General features: G+C 38.9%; 1 protein-coding gene across 1 annotated transcript in view; it reads right to left on the reverse strand.

The window, feature by feature from the left end:
- Nucleotides 1-15,831, reverse strand: part of porb (P450 (cytochrome) oxidoreductase b) — a 19,470-nt gene extending 3,639 nt beyond the window's left edge. The window contains exons 1-8 of the mRNA XM_079673865.1: nucleotides 15,653-15,831; nucleotides 11,917-12,104; nucleotides 5,002-5,050; nucleotides 4,242-4,370; nucleotides 3,449-3,601; nucleotides 1,873-1,997; nucleotides 1,366-1,455; nucleotides 610-708 (exon numbers count right to left, since the gene is read on the reverse strand). Of these exons, the coding sequence (XP_079529991.1) occupies nucleotides 610-708; nucleotides 1,366-1,455; nucleotides 1,873-1,997; nucleotides 3,449-3,601; nucleotides 4,242-4,370; nucleotides 5,002-5,050; nucleotides 11,917-12,095 (824 nt within the window). The 5' untranslated portion in view covers nucleotides 12,096-12,104; nucleotides 15,653-15,831. The remainder of the gene's footprint in view (nucleotides 1-609; nucleotides 709-1,365; nucleotides 1,456-1,872; nucleotides 1,998-3,448; nucleotides 3,602-4,241; nucleotides 4,371-5,001; nucleotides 5,051-11,916; nucleotides 12,105-15,652) is intronic.
- Nucleotides 15,832-16,230: the final 399 nt, after the last annotated feature.

Consider the following 16,230-nt stretch of genomic DNA (forward strand, 5'->3'; position numbering starts at 1 on the left):
TCTTGGGTATAGTGACGTATTTCGGGCACAGTGACGTAACGTAACAGAGCCGTTACGTTTCGACCAATCCGCGGACACACACACACACACCTCGCAACGTCCCGGTGTGTGTGTGTACACACCGGGACGTTGCGAGGCTCGCTGCTGCGAGGAGCGGGACACTGTGAGCCGGCTCACTGGTGTGGGGTCGGCGAGACAGCGAGAAACCGCGGAACTCAGCCTGGGCACACACACAAACTCCCAGCCAGGCTGCGGGTGTGTGTGTGTGTGAGTGCCCAGGCTGAGTTTCGCGGTGTCTCGCTGTCTGGGCCACTGGGCTTACAGGGAAGGGGGGCAGGAGTTTGGAAAATTCCACAATATAAATGTATTTTAGTAGACCTCAAAAACGGAATTATGATCAGTAGAAATGGCCATGACATGGGACCTTTAAAGGCAGTGAAAATGGGTTTTCAAATGTCCCACTAGGGGGCAGAAAAGCGTCATTTTTTTTAAAGTGACCTTTGTTAAACTTTGCAATAGGTAATGTAAGTGGGTGAAATGTGAGTAATGGTATTAGTACATTCATGAAGGACTCCAGATAGTGAGTAGAGTCTCGGCTGAAGTACTCACGGCTTTTGGACCTCGAAGCTCTTAAGGCGGCCCATTTCTCCTGAGTAGACTTTGTTCATGTTGAGGTCCGTGTGCTCCTTCAGCTCGTACTGCCGTATGCTGTGGGGGGGAATCAGAAATTAGCCTCCTCAGATGCTGCATACACACATATAGTAAAAGCAGAGTTTAATTCATAGTGAAAACTATATTAAAAATAATATAAAATGACACTTTTCTTTTGGGATGAAGCATAGATCCAATAATTGAATTATAATGATCATAAATAAGATATAACCTGTTTTAGCATTACATAACAAGTCTTATTCAAGATATGAACTTAAACAAGGTAATGAACAAACAAGACTTTGGGTGGAGTATTGTTTTAAATTCAGCCTATGTGCAAAAGGTTACATTTGGTTATCACTGTGGTGATCGCCTTGTGTCATTAATCTGAGATTAGATTTGTGTGAAAGTTCTTGATGAGGAATCGCAGCCAACCTGAAATATTTCAGTCTCAATAGAGTTAAAAGGATGTGGAAACTACCTTTCATCTGAAGAGACAATATAGGAATTATCACAAACCTAAGAACAATGTGAATGCGAGCTTTCCCATGTCTTTATTTGTTTAATGTTAGCAGCTTTCAGAGGCTGAAGAGTGGGTAAAGAGTGAGTATGGGAAATTAAGGGTTTAGGTGGAGATGAGGCAAAAATAAAATGATGGGGACAAACAATGTAAATAATAAACAACAAAAAGGGTGAAATTGTCTGTGAAACAACCTTGAGTCGTCTCCTGAAGCTTCGACTCCAAAGTGTTCGCAGACAGACGGCCAGAACTGCTCTCTCCAGGAGACAAAGTCCTCTTCCAGACTGAAAGATAAAAAACAGGGTCACTCAGCAGAGAAAAACATTTCAATCCAACGTTGTTCAACAAGTTGGATTACAATAAGAACCATATACATTTGCATGAATTTGCAAAAGTAAACGTTCTAATTTTTAGGCTCAATTAAAATCTATTAAATCTATTTTTTTTTTTTAAGTTGACAGTTTGGCCTCTGGGTGGCTTCACACAGTTATGAATATGAAAGAAGTAAATTCTTCAGAGAATACATTTCTTAAGTTGATTTTAAACTTTGCAAAATAAGGTGGAAACTGCGTATCATGTACTGCACAGGAAAACTGATAGTGGTCCACGCAAGCTTTTTGTGCTGACTCAGCACCTCAATGCTGAGAGAACTGTCTAGTCATCATTTCCTTTTTGGCTCAGAGGATTAACGGGTCACTTACTTGCCATCATCGTCCCCTAAACCGAGGTCAAATATCCGCTTTGCCCCGAGTTCTTCCAGCCTTTTGTCAACGTATTTTCCCATTGCGTTGTAGTGTTCATATGTCTTGTTGCCCAAAGCAAATACCTGAAGATTTAACAAGGCACAGAAAGAGAGAGATCATTAATAAGTGGCTTTCGATTAATCGTGACAGAAACCGGGTACATTTAAGTTGTTCTTTACAATTTAAACAATGTCATAGGTAAACAATTAACCAATGTAGATGTTTGACTGCCGTTTGGTTTAAGTGTGACATCCAGTTTAATTGTAGGGCAATTTATTCCACTAGAATACAAAATAAAAATAACATGCCATACTGTAAAATGTCTTAGAAGACACTGATGCATCTCGATTAGTATAAACAATTCTACAAACATAAGTATTATTAATGATAACAGTGATATCAGAAATTTTTTTTAATATTCATATTATGCTAAGTATAAATCCAGCATTCTCTCCATTCCCACTAAACATGAATTTGACTTAGAATGCTTTTTACTAGATATCTCGATAATATCATAATACCTGTACAAATGTTTAACCGTGGAGGGAAAGTATGACATTGTGACGGCGCTACCAGAGACAATAGATGAAAAACAGTAGGAAGGACGCGGCGTCTGTGCCTAATAATTTAGCTACATTTCCTTCAGTCAAGTTTTCACTCAAATGGGGTCAGAGGCTCTGCACCCCAACATTGACACAATGACACAAACGCACACACTGACTAAACAACACAAAGGCCTTTCTTTCATGGTGCACACAAAGACGGACGCAGCTCATGCTAGGGAAGCCTGTGTGCGGTACATCAGACCGCAAGGCAAAATGACATAGCGTGAAAAAAAGAATTGGGTTTGTGAAGCAGCAATAGCGAAAAAATGTATATTCATTTTGTTCCTCTTCGGACTGATGCACATCAGTGAGCGAGTCGTTCAAACTTCAAGTAACTTTGTCTCCAAAAATGCCATTAGGGAAATTATTTTAACACATTTTGTAAAGAGCAAAACAGAAATGATACATTTAATATACACATTGAAAATGGTGTTGTTTGGGTACATTACATACATTTAGCTCACATGATTACACAGCTGCAACTATCAGCTAGTAGATCAATAAAACCATTAATCAGCAACTATTTTGTTAAAACTATTAAATCTGTAACAGTCCCTCAAATGTGATGTGAGAATGAATTGTTTCTCTTGCTCTTTCATTTCTGTCCATTCATATTTTTTATTTGGATGTTTGTTTTGAGGTAGGCACATTCGGCTCTAGGACTTTTTTATCGTTTCCCAATATTGTATGAACCAAAATGTCCATGTAGTTCCAAAAAACTCACATGCAAAACAGAGAATATGGCACACAGTTTGTATGCTCCCTTTCCAAACTGAAAAAGTCTCAGTTACATTCAAGATGGCGATAAGATAACAATAACGTAGATTTATGAAGCCTGTCGCAGATGGTTTAGACCTTTCATGACAATTAAGCCAGCACTCAGTTCTTGTAAGCTTAATATATACAAGACGTAATCATTAACGACTCACTGTGTAGTTTAGTCCAGAGAGGTCTTCATCATCAATTTCCTGCAGCCAGTCGTAGAAGTCCTGGGCGTTATCTGTTGGGTCTCCTTCGCCGTAGGTGGCCATGCAAAATATGGCGAGGGAGTTTTCAATCTGAGAGAGACGGGCCAGCTCCGCCTGGAATAAGAGACATCACAGTCAGAAACAGAGAGCACTGAAGGGCTCAGCCTTTTAGGGAACTTTGTTTGGATTTGAAATGTGTGTGATGTGTTCTGTTATTATGTCTGTTCCTTTCAGGACTCCACATGGTCTGTGTTTTGTTTTTTATGCTGACCTTAAATTATGCCTCATGTGGTTATTGTATTCATGTTCCTGTGGTCTTCATTTTAACTTTAGTTCTTATTGCATTACATTTCTGAAAGGCTATGTCAAGAGTTGTACTGTCAGTAAACTTGCAAGTTATTTAAAATAGTTTACGTGTTATGATCTGAGCGCGTGCTTGAGTCTGTTTGGACTCACTTGCCTGGACATGATATATTTCAACAGAGTTAATTTATAGTTAGAAGAGATCCTATCATCTGGTACATACTATAAAACGTTATGTGGCTCTGTTAAGATCTATCTGCAACTGCATGTGTAACATATCATCATCTAAATGAATACAATCAGGAAAATCCAGAGAATGAGTTTATAACCAATTAGGCTTTTACGGACTTCTTCAGAATTGCAGTGATAATTAAACAGAATGATCTTCAAGATTTAATGACCAAGTAACATTTTGGGTGATTTTAGGTTTGTATGTTGTTTCTCTGATTACCATTTCATACTCCTCTGGATCGGCAGCCATTCCTTTCATGCCGTAGCGCTGAGCGTCTTTCGACAGTCTGTTTGCAAATTCCTCTCCCGTGCCCGTCTGGGAGCCGTAGAACACGATGATGTTCTTTCCCTGGTTACACATTGACAGAAAAGCATAAACTCGGGGCATACACGAGCTTTCACCCACAACTATTGTATAAAGCTGACACATCTTTCCTGTCTGTCATCTTAGCTGTATACATTTTGGGATTGACCTAAAATATATTCTAAAAAGCATTTTCCCACAAATCCTGAAATACTGCTTTGCTATGTGAGTACTTCTATATGTGAGAGGAAGATAAAAATGCAACATATGAATAAATAACTTCACATAACCTCATTTTCAGTCCAAACTAAACAAGAATAACTCTAACATGAAGCTTATGTGAACACAGACAGCTCCATCGGCATGCATTGTTGAAATCTGACATATTTGATCCCTGCCGACAGCGTTGCCATGATGATTCATAACAAAAGAGAAACAGAGACTAAATGAAATGGCACTCTGAACCAAAATTATTTTCTGCCACCATTATGCTATTTAAACTACTTGCAGCAAACCACATGATTCAAAACCAAAGTATTTTCTCAAGGCTGGCTTGAAAACAGAGGGAAGTTAAAGCAGTGTTTTTAAATGAAAAGCCATTATCCTCATCATACTATTCAGAGCATCAATCCATCGAAGAAAAGTAGTGATACAAACATTCAGGAAAATCACTCACGGTTTTCTTCATTTTCTCGATAAAACTTGTGTCTCTTGCGGCGGGTGCTCTGGGAAGAAATAAGTTTGAATTGTCATAATGTTATATAACTAAACACAAAGACACAACCTGTTTTTAACCATGATACTGCGATAAAAAAGAAAGTATTAACCAATGACCATGTTTACCAAAAAGCAGTCTTTCCTCATAAAACACTTAAGATCATCCTCCTTTTGGCCAGACCAGCAATACAGTACTCTATAATATGAATCAATTGAATCTGAATTTAGAAAACACGGAAGAACGTGACTTTTGAATTATCTCACAACATCACAAGTGTAAATATAGGCCCGTCTTTGTTTACTAACATCATTCGTGTAAACAAACAGCAATACAAGTAATTTAAAATGTACATTTAACTGTTACCTAGTGTCAGTCAGTTAATCAATGACCATACATTTGAGGGACAGCAGGTTCTGTGTTGTGGTTGTGCTCTTTTTTTTATTCACGGAGTGTACTTTTAAAACAAATAGTAAACATTGGAGCACTTTAGGTTCAGAGAGGAAAGTAAGGATAATACAAAGGGTACTCCATCGATGATTACGCATTCATTCGTTCATTCCTTTCCCACATTGACATATGTAATTATTGGGCCATACTGGCAAGTTAGGCAAGTAACGATTTAAATAATTGGCAGTAAATTCTTAGCGCCAGCTCTTAGGCAATGTGGGTAATTTGTCTGGTCATTATTCATCTTATTCTTACAATAACATGGAATAACAGAGCAGTGACTCAGCAGCCATACGAGCATTAGTCACACTAAATGTATGAATATCATGTACTAAGCATACAGCTTACAAAGTGGTTGACGTATATTAACTACAGGTAACACCTCATGATAATTCAAAATCTTGAATAAGATTCTTTCATGTAATTAATGGACGAGAACAGATCAAAACAACATCTGCAAACACGGTGCAAATAAGAGAGGGAGAGAGGAAGCAACATCTATTATCAAGCCAAATAAAAGAGCAACGCCGCTTCATTCAGCATCAAAGGTTTAAGTAGACAGCTGCAATTCTGCCCGCACTTTAAAAAGAATAAAGCAGCTACACATACCTACAAGTATGCCAGATGAATTTGTTTTCAGATTTACCATCTCCAAAAGCAACAAAGCAGTAGGATAGCCATAGAAGTGGTTTCATTTGCTACATTTGACCTTTAACGCACATTAAGTCAAACAATTTACAGAACCTATCCACTGAACGGCAGTGTGCAGAGGGCAGGCATGTTGGACAGATGCCCGACATGCCATAAAAATGGGCCCCTGTGGTTAAAACTGATTGAACCCTGAAGCAAAGTGTAAATTCCTGATCAAATTTGAAACAAGCCTTTGACCGTCTCCAGCCTCACAGGCACTCAGCGGGGGAGGATTTTCTGTGCATCATTAAAAAATCAAGAGACGAGATTACAGAATCTTTAGTTCTGTATGCTGTGGCAACAACCACAAAAGTATCCTAAGCAGATTGTAAATGAAACATAAAACAAATGTATCCTGCTGATTTATTCTGTATAACTGTAAATACAATTGCTATTCATTTAATTAGCTCAAAGTCATTTCGTGATGATGGATCAATTAAAACATGAAACAGTTCTTGTTCAGAAATTGTGTTTGTATCTTCCCCACCCCATTCAATAAAAAAGCTGGATAGCATTAGTTGTTTTGTTTTTTGGGAGACTACAAAGTCTTAAAAAACCGAAATTAAACAAATCATTGTTGACAACAGATCATTACATTTGTGCAACTACTAGCTGAGCCTGAAATTGAGTAAAATGTTTTGAAGTCAACAAACAAAATGATGGTTTCAAATCAGGAACAAATCATTTGCTTAAACTGCCGGTTTGACTGATAACATACATGTGTCCCTTTCCTTCCTGCAATGCCTCGAGTCCCACATTAAAACAACCTCATGCATGCTGGCGTTCAGTCATTGTTTGAACAATTTACAATTTAGTCCAAATAGTTCAGAGCTTATCATCTGTTTATAATGTCAGAGAACTACCTTTCTATTTAATCAGAAATGAAACCTTTTAAACAGGCACACTGAATCATTTCAGTCTTAATCTGCAACACGTTAAAACTTGGAGGTAAGGCTGTAATGACATGGTTTTCATTTTGTAATCTGACCTATAGCTAAAAACCAAAAGAAAACATTTTTTAAATGTGCAACACAATGGTCGCTAAGATGGTAACATACTTAATAGTGTTATGAAAAGGGGGGGAGGGGTCATAATCAAATTAAATTAATCAAATTGTATTTGCAGTCAAACATTTCACCAGCTCTTACATACTACTGGAACAAGGGAGTTACACTCTGTGTAGAGCAACATTTGGAAACATGTACAGCTTAACGGTTATTTTCATCATCTGCTGATAATATTTTAGATGAATCTATTAAATAACCGAAAATAGTGAAAAATGTCCAACTCAGTTTCATAGATGTCGAAGTTGATGTCACTACATGCCTTGTTTTTTTCTGTTTTAAAACCACATATTCAGTTTATTGGTAACAAAACAGAGATAAACCAGGGAGTCTCCATATTTTAAAGAAGTGAAAACATAATGTGTGCCATCTACATGAAATCTTAAAAGTTATTTTGGTTGTGATTCAACTAATTGAGGAATCAAGTAACTGTTGAAACTCTAGAAAATGGCCAAAATTGGAACTATTACAAGATGCTTACAAGTCTTCAATGAAAAACATACCAGCCCACGTGCGAACTGTCCTGTCAAACTAAACAGTGAAACTAAACGGTAGCTAATGTCAAATCATTAGGAGAAATTCAAGCAAGTATTGTAAAAACAAAGCAACTCCAAATGTGCCTTAGAAGGTGCAATAAATCAAACACTTTACTGACCTCTCAGCAGCATCTCTCCTGTCCTCTGGCAGAGAGAAGACACAGCCCATGGCATGCAGCCACTGCCAATAGCAGCACTGGCTAGACCACGCCGGGAACCGCCACGCTCAAAATCAAAAGCAGGACGTCAACACTCCACAACCACAGAATGGAAAAATAAAACCAGGTCAGAAAGGCAGTCGAACAGTTCTGGAAGAGCTGCCTTCCTTCACCTCCAACACGATCTGAACTCTGCCTCTTCCTGTGCTGCTCTCTGAAACCAGCAGCGTCTGTTCTCCACTAACACACACACACACACACACACACACACACACACAGCCTCCCAGCCCTGTCAGTGTCTGGCAACCGCTGAGGACACAATGGTGGGAAACGGACTTTCCCATAAAATGAAGCAGAGCTGCGGACCCACACTTTTGACTCACACAAACACACACTGAAGCATTCTCAGGCTGAAAATGCCTTCCTTCTCATCACCGCCCCTTTTCCTCTGTGGTCTGAAAGGTGTTGGGAACGAAGAGGTCTACAAGATCCATTCTGAGCTTGAGCTAGTTATCGAAGCAACTCCTCAGTGGATCACTGAAGGAGGTGGGAAAGAGCATTGAATGGTAGTTTTTTAAGTATCCCCCGCCCCCATCTCACTGGAGGAGAGAGGGGAATGTCATTGCTATAGTAACCTCATTTATCATAAAAGGATTCCATTTGTGACATGGCCTTTCTCCAATGGCAGAGCAGCTCAGCCCACACACACTAAAAAGAAAAACAGGGGAGTGGGGAAAGAATGAAAAAAAGTAACCGAGGGTAAAGAAAGGGTTGCTTGTCTTTTGCCTCAACTTTCCACCTTTGGAGAGGACTCACAAAAGCAGCTTGGCTTGCCTTCCCATTTTGCTCTCCAGGGAACTTTCAAAATGGTTTCAGGGCCAAAAACAAAAGCACAGGAAGACATGGAAGACTACGCCCCCTTCATAACAGTTAGGTAATCACTGCTCCCTTTAAGGGGAGGGGAGAACTGCTCTTATGTTCCCTTCCTGTATTCTAACCCTCCACGGATGCACACTCTTTCCAAAGCAAAACGTGCGCTACAGGGGTCTTTCCCACTTCCAAGCCAATCTCCTGCTATCATACAAATGGTCAGGATCTCCCCCGCTCAACCTCCAACACTGTCTCCATTCACATAACCACGCACCATCTCAGCTACATAGCAAGTGAGGCAGCTGCTGCGGCTGGCTTCACTATGGTTAACAAAGAAATTGTGTTGTGGGTGGGGAGGAACTTAAAGAGTGGCCAGTGGAAGGGGAGTCCTCTGAAATGTTGCCAAGCCTCCATCACTCCACTGATAAGAAATGACTCAAAAGGCCTGTCGCAATATTCAAGCAGTTTGCAATCATCTTGCATAATTGTTATATTTCGCTCTCTTGGAACAAATTTAAAATCAATGTTACAAGTGTTGAAAAGAAAAAAAGAAAGAAATGTAATCACATTTGCTTCCATCAGATTGGTTGAGGTGAATACGCCTTCTCACAAAAGCCCGCGTCACACTGTCCCGAGATTGGCGAAGATGGACACACGATATGGGAAATGTTCAAATTCGTCTGATCATCGGTGCCATCGGGCATTTTTTGCCTCACGAAGACAATACGAAGGAAACAAGAAATTGCCCAATTGTCTTAGGAAGGCAACACGACTACGTAAAGCCCTCGCAATGCCGTCGTGTAGCCATCGTATTATAGTACGATGACATCGAGATTGCATTTATTTCACAACAAAATCATGTAAACATATTATGTAAATAACCCAATTTGTGTTCTATGAAACCGAAAAGGATATTACATTGTTTTTGTTACTTTCGTTGCAGTTGTATGTCTTAAATGTAATTTAGGTTAACTTCCCGTTTTATTTAGATGATTTTATTTTGAAGGTGAGTTTACGCTGTTGACAGGAAGTTGTTGTTGCTATGGAAACAACATGACGGAGATAAGTCATCTTCTAATCTACATATAAAGACGGAGAAAGTAAAGTGCCCCCCGAAGAGGCACAAGCTCTTACGTTGAGTCTGGATACATTCTAAATCATCAGTAAAGTCTACAAACATATTTTCGTGAGTGGTTCTGGTGCCATCGTGTGGCCTTCTGTAGGCATCGTACTTGCTTCGGCTGTTGCTTGGCTGTTGACAAAGTTCGGGGCCATCTTTGTGCGAAATTCACAAATCCATAATCGTGTGTCCATCTGGTGTCAATTTCGGGCTTTAGAATACTCATGTCAGAAGAAAAAACACATGAAACACTTTTATACAGAACAATGAGGCAGAATACCGGCAGAAAGTCCTCAAACATGGTCAGAGAAAGGCGCCCCTGTCAAAACCTTGTATTCTCACGATGGGGTTCCTCAGGGTTTGGTTCTGGGTCCCCTTCTCTTTTCTCTCAACACTAAGTGAGATGTTGCAGTTGTTCACTCACATGGCTTTTTCTATCACTTCTATATATCTATACAAAACAATCAACTTATCCGGTCTTTTTCCCAGTCCAAAAACAAGGGGAAAGAAGGATTTCTTGTCTGGTTGAAAACTCTCACATCTTTTGCCATCAACATCTCAGTGTCATGCGACTTTTGCACATTGAATCTCCACAACATCACAAGGATTAATTTCTTACCCAGGAAGCAGTGCAGTGGTCCCGGCTCATTATCAATTTGTGATGAGAATACTCTAACTTGCTACAGTGCCTACATAAGTTGTCGGACATGTGCAGCTCATCCAGACTGCAGCAGCCAGCTGGTCTACAACTATCCCAAGTTCTTCCACATAGTTACACTGTTTCTTTGCACTGGAGGCTACTCTAATCCAATATACTGTGCTTGTTGTTAATGACTTAGGCCCATCCTATATCCAGGTCATTGTCAATCCGCAACTCTGCTCCTGCCAATTGGCTTGCTACTTCTTGACCACCAAAGGGGGCCGGGTACCTCTTTACAAAGTCAAGACTCTTTCTTTCTTGGCTCTAAAAAGGGTGAAAGGAACTACCTTTTGACTTCATGACTGCAGAAACTCTTCTGTCATCCTCATCTAAAAATAAATACATTTAAATATAAAGTCTCCCCTGTCTTCCAACATTATCTGGAAGCTGATATATTTACTTTTGATATTAAAATCAAGCCTCGTTCTACATTTATTATCTGTCTTGAACCACTTTTCGGTAACCATAGGTCAGCCGCCACAACAGTTTTAGTTAAGCGATGTATAAACTTGTGCAGCAGAGCTAGAGGTGGAACATTATTTTGGCAAACAACTTCAAGATGAACACTCCTTCGCCAATGATTGCATTACTTTGACTAGTAGCACTTGAAATTAATAACATGGATTTAGGTCAAGTTACAAAGCATAACGACACCACTGTTCCACATTAAATATACAGGACACAAAAATTACATTGTTCAGCTATTACTTGTATGACATTTAAATATTTTGAGAGGCTAGTGATATGGGTAGGGTATAACAGCTTCCAGGTAGAGAGAGAAATACAGTATCTGTTTCACAGTTTGAGCATTATGTATATTAGAGTTCTAGGTTAAGCAAAGCGCATTGATGCAAATTATTAACATCATAGTTTCTTAAAAGATGGAAAAAGACAGTGTAGAATTGCTATCAGAGGATTCAGAAGGTCATAGTAAGGAGATGAAAAAGTGGGAGTGAGTCAACCTTAATTTAAACAGGCAGGTTGCCAGGTAGAGAAGCTACCTGGCAACATATTTTGTTTAAATAATATTCTATGAAATAAAACTAGGATCTGATCAATTCTGAACCATTACACAGAACAGCTATACGAAAAAGAATATTTAATTTAAACAATACCCAACACTACTTGTGATCATTTTTTTAACGAATATAGAGTTTCAATTTGTTTCTTTACTCTGAAGCATCCTTATTTATTTATCTTAAAGATGTAGTCAGATCCAAATACAAATAAAGAAACTCAAACTCTTTAAGAAAATAAATTAATCTGATATATTGTGATGGGTACTCACGGTGTGTCAAGCTTCTTGAATTCGGGGATGGGCTCAGGCTTTTTGCGGGACATGTACCAATAAACAACAAGACCAACAATCAGGGAGAAGAGGAGGAGGTCCAGGTTGCTGAAAAAAGGCTCCTCTTCCTCCACCGAAGGCTCGGTGTGAGCAGCAGTATCAGCGTCCATGTCTGCCATGTTGACACGCTGCATATAGGCAAAGAATAAACGGTGTTAGAACAAATATAGTCAATACAAAAAGTAAATAGTACCAAACAGTTATAAAATGACTTATTGCAGAAAAATAATGTGTATCATTAACCATCATTTCTTTAAATAAATAAGCAGCTTGAAGACCTTTTTTAAATGGACCTTTTATTGAATCTGCATTTTATAATGAGTGTCAGTTCTGTAGCCTAAAACATTCCAACTGAACAAAACTAGAGTCTGGCAATAATTGGGTTAAAATGCTGCACAGAACAACATGATTGCAAACACATGTGAGCGAGCAGTATTACACATGTCATACCATACAATGATGGCTTTTCTGCAAGCATTAATAGACAATTGGCTCCAACTAGTACAACATAAAGACCCACTGATTCAGAAAAATGAGGAATGTCTTATTGTACTTTAACAACGGCAGCTTTTTTCACACTGAGTGAGCACGGAAGAACAACGTGTCCTGAGCTCTCAAGTTTCCATGTGCTTCAAGGAGTGAAAACAATGAGATCTGAATGGCTTGTCCCCAACTAGTAAACCATTTGAATGAAACAGTACACGCACTCAACAGGAGCCCTAACTACTCACAATTGGACTTCTGACTCATTGACAATCGCGATTTGAAATGATGCAATTATCAAATCCAAAGCCTGCGATTCTTTTTTTTAAAAACATTTATTTTCTTCTTGTGTGTCAGTCATCCACACCAATCAGAAGTGCTGTGCTCCACATGTACCAGCCATTGTTAACCAATCAGAAGTGGCCCATGATAGAAGGTGATAGACAGATTTATCCAATCACCCGGCAAGTATTTTTGAAAGTGCCTGCCCTTTTCCAAATGGCTTCCAATGGAGCTTTCCTAGATGGTTTGGTGAAACAAACCATCTGAGTCAGGTTAGTAATGCTCCATCACATGTTTTACATCTCTTACAGGGTGAATCTTCGCTTGACTTTAAAAGCAACCCAACGGAAGTTTCATGTAAGTTTAGTTATTTAACTCGTAGCTCTGGCTGCGGGGGTGCTAGAGATGGGAGCATGTTGATGCAACCTTCCTAGCCGGAGATATGGCCGCATTTTAGAATGAACTTCCGTTGGGTCGCGTAAAAACAAATATCGCAAATCGAATAGCAATCGCAATATCTGTCAGAAAAATCGCAATTAGATGATTTCCCCAAATCGTGCAGCCCTACTTCACGGTACAGAGGTTCCTGTGTGCCAGTCACGGTGACTTCAGTGCTTGTGAATCTATTATCAGATAGAAACATAACATAGTCAAAACCTCTCCCCTCTCATTTCTAAATGTAATATTCAAATGGTATTTCCACAAATTAGCAAAGTGCAAGGGAATACAAGTTTGTGTGATTGTCTGCCTGTTGTGAAACATTTTTTACTGAACCATTCTCTATAATAAAAGTGGTCTCATAGTCAGACGTTTCTGCAGAACCGACTATCAGCACTGCATAAAGGTCTTGCTTCACCCGTTATCATTACAAATGGGGAAAAAAACGTTCTGGCTTGTTTGAATTTCTTTGAAACCAATCACAGTCTGTGGCAATGCCAAGCAAAGGAAGCATTCCCAGCTACTATTAAACAATTTACAGTACCCTAAATATTTATCAATGAGGATAGAGCAAGTATTGTTGCAATATTAATAGTTTAAGTCTGGTCATTCAAAAGATAAGTAATGACCTCAAGCATTATTAACACAGTATCAGTGTGCCCTAACTGTTGCACAATTGTGTCATGCCAACTAACCTTTTCAGTGAACTCCCAGCTGGGTTCATTAGCAGACAAAACCGAAAAACAACAGAGCTCCTGTTTTCAACTTTATCCTGTGTCTATGCAATATGGTTAAAACATCTAATCCCAGTTTTTTTTAGCTAAATGCGATACACAATATATGTTGGTTAAAAGACTGACCAAAGTACAACGATTTCAGGTGTCCTTCTCCTGCTTTACAGCAGGTGCTGCAAGACAGAGTTTGGACCACACCTAACTTTGTAATCAGTCTGTTAAAAAAGTGATTATTCTAGATGAGGAAAACTAGTTTCCCTATTCAAACAGGGAAAGCCACAATCTAGACAAACACACACATTACTGTACATAAGGGACTTTAAAAACATATGTCTTGATGCAGGAAAGTCAAATCTCCGACTTTAAAACCCAATTCCTAACATTATGATGTAACGATATTGTAAGACCTGATGTAAACATCTGCATGATGTGCAAGAACTGAGCTGTCATGCAAGGTAACTCTTTCAGTTCAAAACAAGATGCAGTGCACTAAGGGTGGCTGTTACATTTATAAAATGTGATTAATTGACCACTCGAAAGTGCGCTGCCCTAAATACTATAAAACTATCTTTGTGCTGGTGCCCCTGTATTTCTTTAGCCATGGCCCCTCGGGAAGAATCACTCACTATACAGTATGACAGATACAAGATATGCTGTGGTCAAAATCATGTGAGACTTTGGTTAATCACCAATAAATCCAAGTGAAAGAAGCTTTAATAGTTTTCCACCAGGGGCGTTGAAAGATCAATGAAATCAGACATGGACAGAGGTGGAAAAGTACAGAGGAATCTTGTACTTAAGTAAAAGTAGAAATAGAAAAAGTGTAAAAATACTCTGTTACAAGTAAACGTCCTGCAATCAAAAGGTTATTTAAGTTGAAGTATTAGCATCAATATATACTTAAAGTACCAAAAGTAAAAGTAATCATTATGGAGATTGCCCCACTTCATAATAATTGTATGTTTTGATTATAATTATTGATGCATCAAGCTGGTAAAAGTGCAGCTAGTTTTAATTACTTTGTTGTGAATTGTAGTGGGGCAGTAAAAGTAAGAAATTGAAATTGTAAAGTAAAGTACAAGTATCTCAAATTGTACTTAAGTATAGTACTTGGGTAAATCTACTTATTTACTTCACAGCACTACTTTGCACCACTGGATATGGACCAGGTTTACGAGAGTTCATTCTGACAGTTCACCTCTTCTGATTAAAGCAGAAAGTTAGGTAACTCTCAAAGTTGTGGCACCGGTTTCCGTCAGCGTGTTTTAAACTTACAAGTGTAACGTTAGAAACAGGTTTGATGTATGTTAATGGCGCAAAATCTGAATGTTACATCCATTTAGCAAATACCGGTAATGCTAGCGGTTAAATAATACGAGAAGTAGCCAAGAAGACAGACAGTAGGAGAGGTTTCAGGGCCCCGGCTATTCACTGGATCTCGAATAGAAAAACAGCTTCATTTAGGGACAGAACCTTTGGGTTTGATATGTAAAGCCCTCGTATGTTAACCTATACATGCCAAAGAAACGACATGCCCCACAGAAGTTAGCCACAGTTTGCCTATCACACCGAAGTCAGCAGTACACTTTAGCCAATGTTTAACTGACAAATATTAGTTATATGATCGATTTCTATTTTCAGTACCAATCTATTATCGCTGACGTGTACTTCTCTTAGACTGCCACAGACTACAGGTCGATGTAAAACAGTGTAAAATGTGCATTTGGTGATGTGCTTACCTTCGCTCCCCTCTTTGTGTCAGGCTCACGGAAGGAAACTTTACGCGATGTAGGATCAAACCAACTCCACGCTGGCAGCGGGGGTGGACTCTTGCACTTTAAAATCCATATACATACAATTACGAAATAGTTTGATGTGTCGAAAAGATATACTCATTTATATTTTTTATATATGTTTCTGTTTAAACGATCTATTCTAAATTAGCTTGTTTATTTATTTTTATTTCAGCGAACACGTGTTTCAATTTGGGTCGGTCCACATCGACATTACCTAACATCGAATATGTAACGTGCTAAAATAAATAACAGTCGAGGTGCAGCAGGGTAAGGGTCAGGGTTATAAAATCCAACCAGGCACCTCAGACTGGAAAAGTATCAAAAGTATCCTCCTCAATTTAAAGGGTGTTTTTGTTAACAATGCCAAGGACACTGGTTAAATACTCCAACAACCAGTGAGTATTCCGCCTGCATACATGCGCAAAATATTAACTAGCCTATTCATATTATTTCCTTAAATAAAACTACAATACATTGTATATTAAAGTCATGCATTTAAAAGTGCATGCAAATGTTGTGAA

Source organism: Notothenia rossii, assembly GCF_949606895.1.
Source record: "Notothenia rossii genome assembly, chromosome: 4".
Classification (NCBI taxonomy): Eukaryota; Metazoa; Chordata; class Actinopteri; order Perciformes; family Nototheniidae; genus Notothenia; species Notothenia rossii.